Source organism: Pelodiscus sinensis, chromosome 2, assembly GCF_052426305.1.
Source record: "Pelodiscus sinensis isolate ZL-2025 chromosome 2, ASM5242630v1, whole genome shotgun sequence".
Classification (NCBI taxonomy): Eukaryota; Metazoa; Chordata; order Testudines; family Trionychidae; genus Pelodiscus; species Pelodiscus sinensis.
In genome coordinates, this window is record NC_143053.1 from 206,736,189 (window position 1) to 206,755,143 (window position 18,955).

Sequence of the window (18,955 nt, forward strand, 5' to 3'; positions counted from 1 at the left end):
ATGATTAAATGTCCAGAAAACATGAAAAGAGAAGAATTAGAGTGAACACGATAACAGCTTACAATTACCTAAAAGATGTTACAAGGGGGAAGGATAAAAATATTTCTTTTTAACCTCTGATGGTAGGACAAAAAGCGATGGGCTTAAATTGCAGGGAGCGGTTTAGGTTGGATGTTAGGAAAAACTTCCTAACTGTCAGGGTGGTTAAGTACTGGAATAAATTGGTTGGGGAGGTTGTATCATCTCTGTCATTAGAGATATTTAATAACAGGTTAGATAAACATCTGTCAGAGATGATTTAGATGCTGCTTGGTCCTGCTGTGAGTACAGAGGACTGGACCTTTTGTGGTCCCTTCTCATTCTAGTATTCTATGATTCTATCTATCATGTGCATGAAGAATCACCATGCAAGACTGCTAGGCTGTGTCTACACTGGCCACTTATTCCGGAAAATCAGCCGCTTTTCCGGAATAACTTGCCAGCTGTCTACACTGGCCCCTTGAATTTCCGGAAAAGCACTGACAATCTACTGTAAAATCATCAGTGCTTTTCTGGAAAAAATATGCTGCTCCCGTTCGGGCAAAAGTCCTTTTCCGGAAAACTGTTCTGGAAAAGGGCCAGTGTAGACAACACAGATTTCTTTTCCGCAAAAAAGCCTCGATCGCGAAAATGACGATCCAGGCTTTTTTGCGGAAAAGCGTGTCTACATTGGCATGGACGCTTTTCCGGAAAAAGTGCTTTTCTGGAAAAGCATTCTGCCAATGTAGACGCGCTTTTTCCGGAAATACTTATAACGGAAAACTGTTCCGTTTTAAGCATTTCCGGAAAATCATGCCAGTGTAGACGTAGCCCTAGAGTGCTGTGCCAGCCAAAGAAAGGGATGCATGACAAGCCATGAAACATATCCAGTAATTTGTATACCATGTTGGATGCTTCCAGTGTGAAGGCCAGTTAAAGTGTGCTTTGCCAAACATTGAACCCATAGTGACATCAGCCTTCAGTGAGAGGCAAAACAAACAAACCTTAACAAAAATGCAGGCTTCACCAATATATTAGTCTGCTGATGAAAACACAGTGCTGATAGAATCACTGCTGCCAAAAATTTACAGTGTGACATTTACTAGTAACTAAACATCTAAATAAGGAGTTGCTACAGCAACTTTAGTTTCACACAGGATCTGCATGGGCTAACAATACTGGCTTTCTTAAACCCAACAATTCAGGCTGTATGCTAGCAAGCATGAAGGACAAATACTTCTTACTTTGATAGTTATATTTTTCTTTGTGCACTGGCAACCTAAGGGCTTGAGATTTAAATTCTGAATTCCTGATTTTCACAAGTTTAAAAAGTAAAGATTTGGCTTTTATCTACAGATACCATACTACAAATACCAAAGGATGATTATTTCACCAAGATGTATTATTTCCTACTTAGGTTGTACTGCATTCTTAGTTAACTTACTGTTCCCTGTAATGATCTGTGTGCTTGCAGTAAAGAATTACCATCAGTGTATTCCTCAATTGACATGGCACCAAGGGGTGCTTTCTGCTTAGCCATAGATGGTTCTAAGAAGCATTCTTCACAGAGTAAAAAAGTTTTAGATACTTTGGACACATTCATCTTTCTGTCAGACTTAGAGGACATGCCCCACAAACAAAGAGAGCTCCTCTCTGCCCAAGAACGCAATGTTGTTCTGTGGATTTTAATCAAAATTATTTTTCCTAGGGTAAGTCTACACAGCAAAGTTATTTCAAAATTAATTCAAAATAGCGGATGGCTTATTTTGAACTTGGTAAACCTCATTCCACGAGGAGTAGCACCTATTTCAAAATTGCTATTTTGAAATAAGTGCTGTGTAGACGCAGAATAGGGGCTATTTAGAAATAGGGGGCATCCAGCCCTTGCCAGGGTGCCCTACTGGCCACTCTGATCCCAACCAGGAAAACTCCTCTCCTCTTCCCTCCTCGGAGCCCTTAAAGGGGTAGAGTCTGGCCACAGTGTCTGTGCCAGCACCAGCTCAGAGCCAGTATTCACTACTCCTGACCCAATGGCCCCAGCATGAGCCAGGCAGCCAGTGCCAGCCAGCCCTCCACCGCTCCCCAGCCCAGTACCCCAGCTCCCAGGAGCTTGCCAGGGGCTGGAGAAGGCGGGCGCCTTCCTGGTCCAGTGCAGAGATCATGGACCTGATTGAGATTTGGGGGGATGCCGCCAGTATCCATGATTTCCCCACTAGATGGAGGAATGCAACCAGCTATAGCTGGATAGCTGCCAGCCTGGCCACCAAAGGCCACATCCGAACCCAAGAGCAGGTTCAGATGAAAATTAAGGCAGGCCTATCCCAGGGCCACAGGGGGCAGCTCCCAAACAGGGGCAGACCCAGAGCCCAGCCCCTATTTTGACTACATCCTGGGGGGGCAGGATGGTCTGTGCCCCCCAGCTGGTCATCGACTCTAGGGCAGAGGGCCCTGTCCAGGGCATAGAGGAGGAGGAGGAGGGCCAGGAGCCGTAGGAGCCCGGAGGAAGCATGCCGCGGAGCCAGGACCCCCGAGCTGTCCCAGCGGACCTGTCACCGGTGTCATCTGGGGAGGCAACAACATGTGAGTGCCATTACTGTCCCCTTATGGGTGGGGGGGAGGGAGACCAGGTACCGCACGTGTGTGCCTTGCTGTCCATGGATCACACAGCAACCTGTGCATGTGTGAGCATGTGATGTGCCACCCCTGGGCACGTGGCCCCAGCTGGCTGCCACACAGGGGTCTGGGCCTGTTATCCATACACGTGTGTGAAGAGACATGACATGATCCTGACCCCGGAGTGGGACACAGCAGGATGCCTCCCTCCACGAGCCCCCTCGTCCCCTGCACAGAGGCAGGGACATCTCCCCCCCCCTCCACACACACACCCACACTATACACAGCACAGGGGCATGGGTGCAGTCCAGGGGCAGCTTCCACTTCCGGAGGTAGCAGGACATCCCGAACATGGCTTCTGTGCAAGCACATCAGCTCTGATGGTGCAGAGAACTGTTGTCCTCGCCTTGCAGAGGGAGACTGGGCTTCACCCACTGTATCCCCAGGGATAACTGACCACTTCTCTTGTTTCTCCACAGCCATACCAGCTGCGAGTGCGGGGCGCACCACACCACCCAGGACATCCTCCCGCACCCAAGGATTCTGCAGGCCCACCCATGCAGTGGAGGGATTCCAGCAGAAGCACCTGGGGGCACTGCGAGCCCTGCACCGCACCCTCAACCATTGGGTGCAAAAGACCTGCAGCTCCGGCGGGAGCAGCTTGCCAGCTGTGAGCACCTGCAGACCCTGGTGCAGAGCTTGCTGCCTCCTGACGCTCCAGCCCCTGCTGTCTCCCCAGTTACCGCTCCTCCTCCCACTCCTTTTCCCCCTCCCACTTCTTCCTCCACACCCTCCTCCCTCCCCCGGGACACCGAGGCCCCCGCACCCGCGGTGCTGGGAGACAGTTGGGTCGACGAAACCCCCAACCCTGAGCCCTTCCTCCCCTTGCCTCCCGCTGCCAGCTCCCTCCTCCCAGGTTTTCCCCTCCCCTCTCCCACCTTCTTTCCCCAGTCTCACCTCAGTTTCATCCCTCCCCTCCACACCCAAGTTTTGTTCAATAAAGAGACTTTGTTGTAATGAACACGTGTCTTTTATTGTACAGCAGGAAGGAGAGTTAGGGAGGGGTAAGTGGAAGGACATGAGGGAGGAATGAGGCACAAGCCCCCAGTTGGGCACATCAGGGAGGCTGTTAGTACCTGCATAACGTGCTGCCAGGCTCACAGCAACACATCCAGGAGAAGCACCAGAGTGCCCAGGGGCGGCTCTGGCTCCATGCTGCAGAGTGCTATGGTATCTTAAGTGAGGGTAACCAGAGTACGCAGAGAAAAAAATGAGGTAGGTAAGCAAGCAGGGAAACCTGAGAACTGGCTGTCCGGGGGGGGGTCCCTTTAAGCAAAGGCCTCAGATAGCCTCATGCAGCAGCCACACAAGGTAACTCCGGTTCCGACCGGCCTTAAATGTGATTCAGCGTCCAATCAGTGTGGAACACTCTTCCTTCTACTTCTTACTCCTTATGAAATGAGGGTTACAGGAATCAGAGGAAGAAGTCCTCCATCTCGACATTATTTTGAAATAATAGCAAGGACATATCAAGTGGGATCCTACAGGGATCAGTAGGGATCCAGTTCTGTTCAATATCTTCACCAAAAGTTTAGATAATGGCATAGATGGTGCATTTATACACTTTGTGGCTGATACCAAGCTGGAAGGGCTTGGAATTGCTTTGGAGTGTAGGATTAAAATGATATGGCTAAATTAGAGAAATGGTTTTAGGTAAATAGGATGAAATTCAATGAGGACAAATGCAAAGTACTTCACTTAGAAAAGAACAATGAGAAATGACTGCTTAGGAAAGAGTAATGTGGAAAACAAGCTGGGGTCATAGTGGACCACAAGCTAAAAATAAGTCAACAGTATAAAAGTATTGAAAAAAAAAAGCAAACATAATTCTGGGATGTATTAGCAGGAGTACAGTAAGCGAGACATGAGAAGTAATTCTTCTACTCTAGGCTACACTGACTAAGCCTTAACTGGAGTGTTGCGTCCAGTTCTGGATGCCACATTTCAGGAAAGATGTAGACAATTTGGGAAAAGTCCAGAGAAGAGCTACAAAAAAGATTAAAGGTCTAGAAAACATTACCTCTGACTGAAGATTGAAAAAAATGGGTTTGTTTAGTTTGGAGAAGAGAAGACTGAGAGGCGACATAATCTTTCATGTACTTGAAAACTGTTACAAGGCAAAGATAGAAAAATGGTTCTCAATTTCTAATGATATGGCAAGAAGCAATGGGTTTAAATTGCAGTAGGGGAGGCTTAGGTTGGACATCAGGAAAAACTTCCTAACTGTCAAGGAGATTAAACACTGGAATAAATTGCCCAGGGAGGTTCTACAATCTCTATCACTGGAGAGCATTAACAGCAGGTTAGACAAACACCTGTCAGGGATTGTCTAGGTAATATTTAGCCCTGCCATGAGTGGAAGGGATTGAACTAGTTTACTTCTCAAGACTCCTTCCATTCCTATGTTTCTGTGATTCTAAGTGCTTATGATCGCTGGTTTAGACTTCCATCTAAAATGATTCATGGAGAGTGCTGGTAGATGGATTCAAGCATATAGAGAGATTTATAAATTACACATGGACCTGAATTGGGGTATGGCAGAGCTGCAGCAGTTGAGGAGAAACTCCAGGAAGGAGATGCAAGTGTGAATGCCTACATGCTGAAAACGTTGGGAAGAATTATGCTGCCATTGGCTGACAATAAATTCAGCAGGATAGTACAGAAGGTAGAAGGGAGCCTGACTCAGTTATCTTCTTGCCATCTCTTGAGATAGTTGGCAGCCTATATTATTAGGAAGGAGCTGTGCATCCCCGAGATCCATGACTTAGGTTTTATCCAGTTCTTTTGCTTGCAGGGGAGCAATAAGAGAAGGTGGTTTTTTTACCCCCTCCACTCTGCTCTTACCCTCATACCTGCACAGGAACTGGACACCATTTCATCCATAATGAGGCACCAGAAATTTATATATTGCATCACAAAATATTTTCCCTAGAGTCACATTCTTATATCATGGCCACAACTATATTATTAGTGATGTTAAGTTTTGTTTTGTTATTTAAATCAATCGACTGGGATTTGAACCCGCAGCAGTATAACCCTGTGACAGTAGCACTGATTCATTCATCAAGATTTCTCACTAATTTGCACAAAACCTACTAATTCCTTTTTTCAAGCAACAGGGTAATTCTGCTCCCCTTCCCTCCCCCAACCCACTCTTATTCTACTCTTATAAATATGCATAATTGTTAGTAGTTTTGCTATTGGGCTGAGTGGTTTGGTAAGTTATTTCAAGCATGCTGATGACACATCTGACATAAGCAGTCCGTCTATGACATTCTGTGGGTCCAACCATTTGGAAATTGCCACAAGTTTCTGTTTAAATCAGCAGCTGAAGTGTGAATGTATTTTTGACATTTTTGAGATTGTTCATGAAGCTGGGAGTTGACCAGTGATTTGCATGCTGAAAGCCTAATAATGTTGAATTTATAGGAAATGTAAATGCTAGATTTTAAAAAGATAGAATAAAAGAAATTCAATGGATAAAACTTCTAGAATGAGATCAAAGCATTTATTCAAATAGTTTCTGGTCCAAATTCCATTGATGACAATGGAAAGACTCATTGACTTAGCTTTGCATCAGACTCCCTGGCACCTTTCTATGAAAAAAACAGAAAAAACCTGAAACCAGAAGGGTAATGAGGAGGGTTTCACTGTTGTAGACATAACAGAATAATAATTTCCCTGCATCTATAGAAAGAATAGTTTAGGGAAGGTGTTTTCAAACTTTGGGTCATAGCTTGTAAGAGCGAGATGTTTTATCTGAGCATCCATAAGCATGGTCGCTTATGGCTCCCAATGGCTATTCCTGGCCACCATTCCTGGCCAAAGGGAGCTGCTGGAAGCAGTACAGGATGAGCCACCAATTTCTATAGCTCCCACTGGCGAGGAATGGTGAACCACAGCCACTGTGAGCTACCAGTGGCCATACCTGTGGACACTCAACTAAATAAAGTGTCTCGTGGCCAGCCAGCGGCTTACCCTTATAAGCCATGACCCAAATTTTGAAACCTTTTGTTAAGGATATGGGCTGTGATGGCAGCACCACTTTCCATTTGGATATATAACAGGGGAAAGCACCCTAGAATTCTGCAGTAGGTGTTTATTCATTTAATCATCAGGCTGCTGACTGGATTTCACATGTTTGTCTTCGGTTTATTTTATTTTTACAAAGCTATAATTAGCTTAAGTTGAAAATGTTTCCTCTGAAATGGGCAGCTTTGTTTGCAGTGTCATCCACAATGTCACTAGCCAGAAGATTAAACCTATTCAGAATTAATAGTTTAGTTACAGTCAGAATTCTGGGAGCAGGGAATGGCTGAAGCATCACGGAAGTTCTATAGATATACTGTTTTACTCCCCCCTAAACATAGTGGCTACGTCTACACTGGCCCCTTTTCCGGAAGGGGCATGTAAATTTCATGAGTCGTAGTAGGGAAATGCGCGGGGGATTTAAATATCCCCCGCGGCATTTAAATAAAAATGTCCGCCGCTTTTTTCCGGCTTTTAAAAAAGCCGGAAAAGAGCGTCTACACTAGCCCCGATCCTCTGGGAAAAAGTGCCCTTTTCCGGAGGGTCTTATTCCTACTTCACTTTTTCCCAGGGGATCGGGGCCAGTGTAGACGCTCTTTTCCGGCTTTTTTAAAAGCCGGAAAAAAGCGGCGGACATTTTTATTTAAATGCCGCGGGGGATATTTAAATCCCCCGCGCATTTCCCTACTACGACTCATGAAATTTACATGCCCCTTCCGGAAAAGGGGCCAGTGTAGACGAGCCCAGTCAGAGAGGCTAAGGGTATGTCTTCACTACAGAGTTTTTTTTGAAAAACGGCTGTTTTTTAAAAAAAACTTCAGGAACGTCCACACTGCAATTACATGCTTCCGTAAGAGATGTTTTTCCGGCATTGGTAATCCTCTTTCTACGAGGAAGAAGCCTTCTTCTGAAAGAGCTCTTTTGGGAAAACGTGTGTGTGGACAGGGAAGAGGGAGTTCTTTCAGAAGAAGAGGAAAGAGGAAAAAGCACAGGTGCCTTAGTGGTCACTCCGTCCATAGTAATCACAGATTAAATGTGAGAAAGCGTCCATTCAGTGTTGACGCTATCTTTCGAAAAAGCAGATCATTTTTTCAATGCTCTTTGGCAGTGTAGATCTCTTCCGGAAAAGCTTCTTCTGAAATAAGCTTGCAGTCTAGATGTAGCCTAATACTCCACAGTGAAGAACAGAGGCAGTTCACAGCTCTTGGAGAAACTCCTGCTATTCTACTGTGTTGCAGCTGAGGTTTCACTAATATCAAAGGTAGTGTGCTTCTGCTATTCCAGGGTGGGGCAGTTTCTAAGATGTTCATGTAGAAGATGAGTACACATTTAATCTGTAGGTTTAGTTCCTAATAAATAACACCCTTGTTATAACTTTCACTTTTATCTCTCCTTTGTTTCAGATTCCCAGGAAGGAAATTACAAATCAGAGGTCAACAGCAAACCTAGGAAGGAAAGGACAGCCTTTACCAAGGAGCAAATCAGAGAGCTAGAAGCAGAATTTGCCCATCATAACTACCTAACCAGGCTGAGAAGATATGAGATAGCAGTAAATCTGGACCTCACTGAAAGACAGGTACCGATGGAAAGTTGTTGATTTTGAAGTGTATGTTAAATATTTAAAACTACCAGCCATCTTCTTAGCTCTAGTTGATTTATCCTAGATATGCTAATGTATAAAATAAAAAAATTACAGGTAACTCTGAAATGATACATGTTAAGATTGAGTAAAAATGTTACTTTGAAACAGATATTTATAAATTCAGTTAACCCACTGAAACAGGTGTTTACTATCAATAAGTCAGATAGTGTACCTCCCAGAAGGGAATCAATAGGTTTTCAGATTGCCCAATGCATCTCTACTTAAAATATATCCAGTCTTCTCTTCTGTGCAAAGGCTTCTTCCTAGATATTTACGGGCATTTTTACATATGTCTACCACCTGTTCTCTGAATCCTGAAAAATCACAAACCAAGCTACTAGAGTGGGAAGGAAGACATTGAATTACCAAACCATAACTAAGACTTCCATTTCAAGCATAATAAGCAGTGTGTCTTTTCATACTTGGAATATTTGATGACAACTCTGTTCTCTTACGCTTTTAACACAACAAGGAGTCCAGTGGTACCTTACAGACTAACAAGTTTATATGGAACAAGCTTTTGTGAGTTCCAAATCATTTAATCAGGTTCCATAAGAGAAAGTAAAAGAAACAGATAGTAGGAATACAGAGATCAAGGTGAATGTGGCTAAGAAGGTGAAAATACCTAAAGTGGAAAATTACTTATGGCAAGAAGAAGTCATTTCAAGTCTCTATTCAGACCCATTCTGATGGTATTAAATTTGCATATGAATTCCAGCTCAGCAGTTTCATGTCTATTTTTGAAGGGTTGGGTTTTTTTTTGTTTTTATTTTTGGCTTGAGGATGGCAACTTTCAACTCTGCTAGTGTATGTCTACACTAGCCCCCTAGTTCGAACTAGGGAGGCTAATCTAGGCATTCGATGTTGCAAATGAAGCCCGGGATTTAAATATCCTAGGCTTTATTTGCATCTTCCCGTCCGGGCGCCACTTAGTTGGAGTTAACATTTGACTGCCGCGTGTAGCCGCGGGCAGTTAGTTCGGACTAAGGGGATTTAAAAATGGTGCCCGGACGGGAAAATGCAAATAAAGCCCGGGATATTTAAATCCCAGGCTTCATTTGCAACTTCGAATGCCTACATTAGCCTCCGTAGTTCGAACTACTACTAGTGTAGACATACCCTTACTGTTATCCAGAGAGGTTAAAATGTTCTCCCAGTGTTTTTTGTAAGTTACCATTCTTGATGTTTTACAACACAGCAAAATTAATCCAGCATTATAAAGTGGTATGACACAACCATATGATGAGATGATTCAGTGTTCCAAAAGTAAATTGATTATTTCAATATACAATACAGAGATAGGTGTACCTGAACATACATCTTTGGGAGTTCACTGGGAGAAAAGGAATTCTTCTGATACTTCTATATCAAAGAATAAAATCTCAGACTTCCTTTACTACACGTTAATTCATGAAGGGGAACATGAGGGGATACTTTCTACTTTGTCGCAGATGTGTAATATCAATGTTAGGAATCATTATAATGAATCTATCCACATACCATCTGAGCATAACTTTTCTGTGCTTCTCTAGTTAATCACATGTGGCACCTAGGTTGCTGAGAATGCTGCACTTCTAGGACAAAGGCCCAGATAGTTTCAATCAGGACAAAGGCCTGGATAATTTCAATCAGGAAGGGAAAGGTTTTAAAGCTTCTACTCCCAACATACACAACAGCATTAACAAGATTGATTTATGCCTTCCAGTTAGACAGGAAGGGGCCATTAACTGCACTGAAGATGCACAATGGTCCACAACAAAAAGATAATTGGAAAGTGGATGAAAACCTAGCCGATTCTCCAGTATTCATTTGATTTCTAAAAATTGGGGGAAATTTTGCTGTCATTGCCTCTGTTGTAATTTGGGAACATTTTCATAGAAATCAGATGAATTACCTTAGTGTGAAACTGATGTGAATAACATCAGAATCAGGCCCTCTCCTTCCACATTATATGAAAACTTCTAAGAATGGAATTTCGGGAATTGATTCTTCCCTCATACTAGTTTTACATCGGTGCAAGCTGCACTGATTTCAGAAAACGTATGCCACAGATTACACTGCTGTGAGATCAATATTAATTTTTTCAATGCAGAGTCAGAATATTTCTTAAATATGCATTACATTCAGTTGTTAACAGAATGAATGCTAACACAATACCAGCATCCAACCACTTGCATATTTATTATTGTAATTTTTATTACCTAGTAGCATGTACTAGTCCCAAGATCAGAAGCCTGTTGCGCTGGATATTTTACACACACATGCTAGGAAATAAGCTCTTTAGGGAAAGGACTATAATCTAAATAAAAGGCTAAATATTCTCATGTAGCATAGCTCATTTGGTCTGGTTTTCAGAAGTGATCACTGCATAGAGTATTATTCAGAGAATGATGTGACACTGTGGGGGCACTCTCATTTCTGGCATATACTATCATTTTCTAAAATTTTTGCCAAAGCATCTTTTGCTGAGAATAGTAGTCACTGTCTCTGACTAGGTTAAGATATAAGTTATAGTACCTATGCCAAAACCAGCTGTAGACCTACCTATGTTTGAAAGATCTTCAAACATTCAGGGAATGCTTATGATTTTTTTGTGAAATAGATACTCAAATTGGATATTGGATAATGCAGCAAAGAAAAAAAAAGCAGCCGTTATTAGATACATTAAACATCTCCACCAAGAAACTATGTTTGTGAACAGAATTAACCACTGACGGAATTAATTATTTTGCATATGTTGTTGTTACTGACATTCAAAAAAAGCAAATATCAAATTATTATACAGAGTCAGAGACACAAAAATAAACAAGAGAACACTATTGTCAGTCATCCTAAAGTTACTTCTTTCAATTAGTTCCCAATATGTGGCAGATGTGAGATAAATCATGGGGCCCATTATCTTAGGAAAACTCAATCTTCCTCTTGATCATTATGATAATTTCTACCATACGTTATAGCTTAAATGGGACATCACCACCCAACATTCATAATTACCTTTCTGGCACGTAGAATAAACTATAGAAAAACATATGTTTTACCATATTTAAAAGCCTATGCAAGACTGGCCAAGTTTTCTACTAGCATCAAAGCAAGACACAAATTAATTTCCAAACAATTTCTAAGGTCAGCACAAATATAAATGCCTGGTGGAAGGACATGTTCACTAAAAATGTGTGAAGGAGCCAAGTCCTGATTTTTGTTGTTTGCATGTTAGGCTACGTTATTTAGAATGTCAGCATGGAACAGGAATGAGCATAATTTGTATGGCACCCTAACAAAAAAAGATTACATAGATATCTCAAAGTCTCGGTTATTGAGTGCACTTCAAGAGCATTTCAAACACATATTGTGGCTCTATTATCACACTATAAAAGTTCCAGCAATATAGGTGCCTCTAATTCTTACTCCATTGCCTATAGAGTGCACTCCAATCCCTACTCAGCCAGCAGTTAATGATTTTCAGCTGGCAGGCCTCTATGTATTCTGAAGAGCTAGTTAGTCTAAAAAAAATCTCTTAGGTCTCTAGATATTTGTAACCTTGACAAGCGCATTCTTGGCTTTTTTGTCCATCCAGATAAACTTGGAGAAGGCGCCATCCAAACTTTTAATATCTCACTGTGGGATGAGGAGAGGAAGCAGCTGGAGTGGGGTATAAGAGGTGTGGCAAAATGGACATTTTTATAGGGTCAGTCCTGCCAAATATAGAAAGAGTGGGAGATCTTTTCACATCACAAGATCTTTTTGCACAGAGCTAATCAAAGGAGCAACGTTGCAGTTCTTCAAGCTAGCTAAGGTTACCGGAATAAACAGTTCAAATATGTAATGCTTCTATTTGCCAACATAAACGGAAAATCCCACCTAGTCAGATTAAATTCCACTAGGAGGGCTTATTTTTGCTAGTTAACCTTGAGTCCCGATATCTGCCCAAAATCCATCAATCATTTACAAAATACCCAGAATCAGTGTTTCTTCGTAGGTAATGGGGAAAACAGTTTGTTAAAATAAAGAAGGGCTTTATGCTCCCTTGTCTCAGTTCAGCATAATGAAAGTCTCTAGTGTGTCAAGTTATGAAGTGGTGCCGGTAGTTCCACGAGCAGATAAACAGCAGTATATTTACAGTATCTAGCACAGTGGGGCTGTAGTCTTGATTAAAGCCTTTTTATGCTACAGCAATAAAATAATAAATAATAATAGTAAATCACCATTACAGAGGTGCCCATCCTTCTTATTCATAAATGGCTACTTATACTTGGTTAACATCTTTTTCAGCATCTCAAGACTGAGTGTGGGATTCTACAATCCTTATTCAGGCCAAACAGCCTTTCCAGACAAAGTCAGGTTGATTTGCTGGAGTACAGACAACCTTAACATAGTTAAGCAATATCAATCAGATATGCTGGATTGTCGAATCTTTTCTGGAAGTCGATTGCTCATTCCAAATTTCCACTTATTCAACAGTGTCCATGTATGCTATAATGATTTGAGTGTGTAGATATGTCTGTGTGATGAGCAGCAGCCCACAGCAGCAAGCCTCTAAGTTCGGGTTGACAGATTTGGGATTGAGGAGCTCATGCTATAGCACTACAAATAGCTGTATAGACATTGCAACTTGGACTGAAACCTGGGTTTAGAGATGGGGTTTGCCTGCATTCCTCTGGATTTGTCATTTTTTTAAAATAATGTACTTAAAAATCTAGTGATACTTGTATGTTTATCTGGAATAAAATGATTACAGGAAGCATTACTACAGTAATTCCATAATTTCTCCTGAAAAAAGAAATGCTTCTGGAAACATAAAATATATCTAATTGGTATTTTAATTATATAATTTTGGCTTGAGTAATTATTTACATTTAAAACAAAAGTTTGTGGTAAAACTTCAAATGATGAGTTTACTTTTGCTACATAAATTGGGAGTGGAATTATTGTTAATAATTCATTCACATTGGGAAACCTTATATTCAAAACTTCCAGTGGTTCAGTGGACATCAAGGGTCCAGCTGCTAGTCATGGTTAGATCCTGACATCTGCATGAAGTCTAGTTGAATTCAGTGAGGTTTTGGAAAAGTAAAGTGGTCTGCCTGTGCTAATCAGCTTATGGGATTTGGCCCAAAGTTTAATAATTGTTCAGACAATGCTTCTGTTAAATCTAGTTTGTGCAATGGGGTTGGGGTAAAGGTAGGACCATGGAGCTGGTCAGGACAAAAAGCAGGGGTGGATAAGATCCAGCCCGCAGACCATACTGCCGGAACGCTCAAACACGCAGCAGCCACTGTTTTAAGGTGCAGGGCTGTTCCATGTGGCTGTCTGCTTTAGAGGGAGGGGGAAGCTTCATGTGACCTCTCCGCCCTCAGCCTAATCTTCAGCTCCTATTGGCTGGAAATAACCGGCCAATAGGAACTGACCCCAGCCAATCTCTAAGCTCCTATAAGTGGGCTCCTCCGAGCCAGAGCTTCCTTCTGGCACTCCTGCTCCTCAATTCCCTCCCCAGGTCACCATCTAACCACTTTGCACCCTCCTGCCCCTAGTCGCAACTCCCTTCCAGGCCCTGAACCCCTTTCTATATCTCTCCCCAGGCCTATACTCCCTCCCTGACCCTATACCCCAATACTGTGACCCAGGTCACAACCACCTCCTTCACCCAAACTCTCTCTCAGACCTCACACCATTTCCTGCACTCCAGTCCCTTACCCTGTGCACCCTTCTGCACCTAACCTACATCCTAGACCCCACATCCCCTCCACAGAAAAGTGTGGCTCTTGACCACTTTCAAAATCTTGGGGTGCCCCCCCCCCCCAAAAAAAAATTATTGCCAATCCCTAACCAAAAGGAAGCACAAACTGTATTTTTTTTTTTTTTGGCATAGAAGCTACATTCCCTAGGAATTTCAGCTGGAGAAGTGATTGTTCTGTACTGCACCTTTGGAAAGTGATGTCTTAATATCACAATTGAGTTCTAAGAAAAGTGACACATTTTGTCAGCCTAAAAATCAAACAGCAGAAAAACTGAAAGCACCATATTTCTGAAACTTTGTTTTGAGTATCTTTGGAGATTCACTTATGGATCTTTCTGTCTATATGTGGAGGAAAAAGGCTATTTGTTATGCTAGGTACTTATAACAATTAGCATCCATTTAGATTGCCATTGTATTCTTTGGGCCTACTCCAGCTGAAAATAGCTGTAGCTTTCTGAGCCATGCCAGCTGTAAAAGACTGGATGTTGACTCTGTGGCCAATTTACTATCAAGGATAAAAGATTGGCCTGCTTTGGAAGTCAAGAGAATGCCTCCAGTTTTAAAGGAATGAGCTGTGGAGTTGATTAAACTGAATGCAAATTAGAGTTTGGCCTATGAGAAGGTGTTTCAAGCTGTGGAGTCCAAGAGCTCTAAAGAGTTGTCATGCTTCTTCCCTCCTCTAGTACTAAATTGTCATCATGGAGCAAAGTGAGCATATTCTCTTAAGAACCATGGAGCTCTGATTCCCCATTGCTTTGAATGTGTGGAGTCATTTGAACCTGCTAATTGGCTGTAAAATTCTAGCAATAGTGCTTTCTTGTACACTTACTTCATGTAGGTGTAAATGTTTGCTCAGGACAAAGCAGTCCCATATTGTCTAACATGACTCTGATTTTGCATATTATGTCAGAATATTGTATTTGCATGTTATATTAAGCTATTCTATCTCATTATGAACAGCAGTAATTTCAGAAAATCAAACTCACAACTTCAGCTAATGTAACAAATCCTGATATTGCATATAAATTGAGTGCCTTCTCTACTGATGTATATCAATTGGAATGTGACAGGCCCTCGTGAAAATACCTGGGGGCAGGGAAAGAACAAGGCTGTCTTGTGGCAACTCTTAAGGCCAACATAACCTAAGATTGCACATAACAAAAACCGAACTCCCATGTGAAATCCACACCACAGCGTGTGCTTGTGAATGCAGGCAATCTGAAACGGTAAGGCCGGGGTGGGGATCCTAAGGCTTGCCTGGATCGGGCCTCCGAGGGACTGATTGGGACATTGGGGAGCCTGTGCTGGCACTTCAGCCCCTCCGCAACCCACTCTGCTCCTTCCCCTGGTGAGGCTGGAGAAAACAAACTTCTAGCCAGGGTTCCTCTAGGCTCTGGTGTGTGAGGGGAATGTGGGGAGTGTCCTTCTCTTTCTCAGTTGGGAGCCACATCAGTGAGTGGGTTTTTTTTGGTGCTTCTCACTTTTGTACCACCCACAACTAATTTTTTCTGTGGGACAGTAGCTCCCCACAATGTAAAAAAGGTTCCCCACCCCTGCAATAAAGTAGGAACTGCCCCATTCTGCTCCGTATAAGATAATGCTTTTAAAAAGTTAAGATTAACTATTTCATGCTTGAACATTGTAGCAGACCTATGAAATGAATTGTTGAAGATTATTGTCGGATGAAGTGGCATTCATTGGGATGGAGTATGGCAGGTTGCTACCAAGATTTACTAGCATTGAGAATGAAATATTCAAATTACTGCCTCCTCTGAAATAATAAGTGCCCTCTATCCCTGCCTTGCTGTAGGAGGGAGGGAGCAAATGTATTGCCTTTCGAGTATCCAAAGTGTCAACTGCCTCTGAGTAACAAAAACCAAAACCATCTCCTACACTTTGGTGGGTGCCAAAAATCCCACCTGTCTCTTATCCATCTTCCAAAACCTCTAGCTTTTCTTCAGCAGCCCCTGCTGTGCACTTATGAATATTCAGTATAAAAATCTACAGTGTAAAATAAACTGAATTTACCATCAAAATAAGTAAACAGAAGGCACACAGAAAGGGCTAATGACAGGAGAAAGGACTTGTGGGGCTGCTATACTGTTTAAGAACTGGGGTTCTTAGTACATAAATTAGGCATAATGCACCACAAGAATGTGGGTCTCAGAAAGGTACGTTTGCATTATATGTGTACTAGAAATGCTAGGGCATACTGATTTTATTGCTATGAGTTTTGGATGGGTGTTACCCACAAGTCTCAAAGCCATTCACGAGTTATGCACATCATCTCAAACAAATGCCAATAAATTCATTTATCGCATAGTTTGTGATAGCTCACGTATTTTGCAGAAACCTGTTTTAAAAAACGTTTAACTTTTTTTTAATATTGTGATTAATTTCCATGTTATTACACTAGTGAAACCTTAGCTATCATAAGTTCTAACTGTGAAAGATTTTGAGGGAAAGGAAAAATCCTAACTAACGTATTTTAAACAGATTTGCAATAGCTTTACTATAAATAAAAATGTCACAACTTTAAAATCCAATATTTTGGCACCTAACAAAGCTGGTCATTCCATTAGGAAGTTACCATTTTTAAAAGAAAAAGTGCCTATTTTCTGGAGACATATGGATGAGCTGAGTATAAGTAAGGCAGTCATACAGTTTAGTCACAGACAGAGTCATGTATCTATTTTTCAGAAAGTAAGATAAATATTATTTTCCTAGAAAATTCATTTTTTAAAGAAAAAGTCATCATTTAGATTTTGCTGTTTCAACACAGAATTCTCAAGTCCTAATTCAGTCATCCAGCTTGATTAAAAAAAGCATTTAAGCAGGTGCTTAAAACCTATTGATGTCAATAGGACTAACACACTCTGCTTAAAGTTAAGCATATACTGATATGCTTTGCTGTATGGGGTAGTCTTAAGCATATGTCCAAATGCTTTACTCAACTTGAACCTAAAAGCCATGTTAATTTTCACATACTATTGAAGTTGTGTGGATGGAAGACAGCAGAGAATTTTGTTCTTTGGTAGCAGGTAAAACTCCGGCCTGTCATAAGTATTAGCTATTAATAATAGCTGCCTAACCCACTGAAATAATGCATCAATTACCAGCCCCACATATTTCATCCTACCCCTCTGATTACTGTGGAGTATTCCTTAAAATAAATCAGCCATAGCAAAACATTTCTCTTTCGTGTCTGCTCCCAAGGAGATGCTCAATATGAGGTCATGTAGTCCTAAACCTATTTAAGCAACAGCTTAATCATCAGTCTGGGAGACGTAAATGCTAAACAACTTGTCGACTAAGTGAAAGGCTTTCATGCCAATGAGCAGATGTGCCTAATAGACCAGCCCATAATTGCTGATTTAGAAATAGTTGCTAATACTGTAACAAAGTCTTCATTTCTCTTCATTCTCCACATACGTATATATACACACTCGCATATATATATATATATATATATATATATATATATATATATATATATATATATATATATATATTCTGCACATTAAATTGTTCTATATTCAGTGTGTGTTTTGTATATGAAATATGCTGTTTGCAGTTCTTAATATATATTCAAAGAAGGAAAGAGTACACACATATTTTTACTTATATTGTTAAGTATATATTTCTGGGAGGTACTAAATATCCTTAACTCCCTCTAAAGTCACCAGGGAGTTGAGGTTACATCACAAGAATATTCAGCAACCTATGGGATCAAGCTTCAAAACAGTAGGTACAGTATTAATTATATTTGGATGCACTGCAGTTAATAGGCTGTTTCAGAGATTCTCAGACTTCATTGCATTGTGACCCCCTTCTGACAAGAAAAATAACACCATGACCCCAGAAGGGAGAACTGAAGCCTAAGCCTGCCTGAACCCCTCTGCCCTGCGTGGGGAACCAAGGCCGAAGTCTGAACTCCTACTGAGGGGACTTTCAGCCCAGGCAAGGGACCTGTAACCTGAGTCCCACCAACTAGGGCTGAAGCCCTTGGGGTTTAGTCCCGGGCAATGGGGCTCAGGCTTTGGCTTCAATCCCAGACTCCAGCAAATCTAAAAACAGCCTTGGTGACCCCATTAAAATTAGGTAATCATGACTCAGTTTGGGGTCCCAGCCCACAGTTGGAGAACCTCTGGGCTATTTCAAACACACAAACTGAACATCATAGCTTTATATTGCTGTCGTTCTATCCAGTTTCCACCTCCTCCCCCCAGGTTTACTTCAGCTTGCTCTGACAGCCCACTCCTTTTTCAGTATAGCTAGTATGACATTTCAAGTAAGACACTTAACATTTTCAAAAGTGCTGTATATTTGAAAAGCATTGGCTTCTGTAAATTACAATCAATTGACACTCAAAATTCTTCAGACTTCCTGCCCATTACTAAAATGTATCTAGATCAAGTATTAATACCTATCCGCTCCTTTGTTTACTGTTCACAAACTCCAAAGGAAGTTCAGATTTCAGATATCTGAATCTGATCTCTAGAGGAAATGGCATGTGAAAAGCCCGTCTCGTATTATTATTAGCACATGAGCATTAAAGGCCTGATCCATAACCCGTTGAAGTCAATGGAAAGACTCTCATTACCTTCACTGGCCTTTGGATCAGGTCCTAAAGGCCTTTCAACACTATGTGTATTTTCAGTGTCTGAATATCTTCAGTTATAAAGTGTTCTCTCACTTAGCAAAGCATGTGAAATTAATAGCACTTCATGTAATAAGTAGATAAAGCAAATTAAAATAAAAATGAATTGCAGGTTTTATTTAGTTCTGAATTTCAATACATTAAATTTTTAGCATATATATTTTACTATTTTTTCCTAAACAAGAAAAACAATCCATTT

At 41.5% G+C, this 18,955-nt stretch overlaps 1 protein-coding gene across 2 annotated transcripts in view; it reads left to right on the top strand.

Annotated features, from left to right (window-relative positions):
* The window catches only part of MEOX2 (mesenchyme homeobox 2), an 80,290-nt gene that overhangs the window by 52,566 nt on the left and 8,769 nt on the right, over positions 1–18,955 (top strand). For both annotated transcript variants that reach the window (XM_075922291.2, XM_006138324.5), the window contains exon 2: positions 8,124–8,296. In XM_075922291.2, coding sequence (XP_075778406.1) covers positions 8,124–8,296 — 173 coding nt within the window. The remainder of the gene's footprint in view (positions 1–8,123; positions 8,297–18,955) is intronic.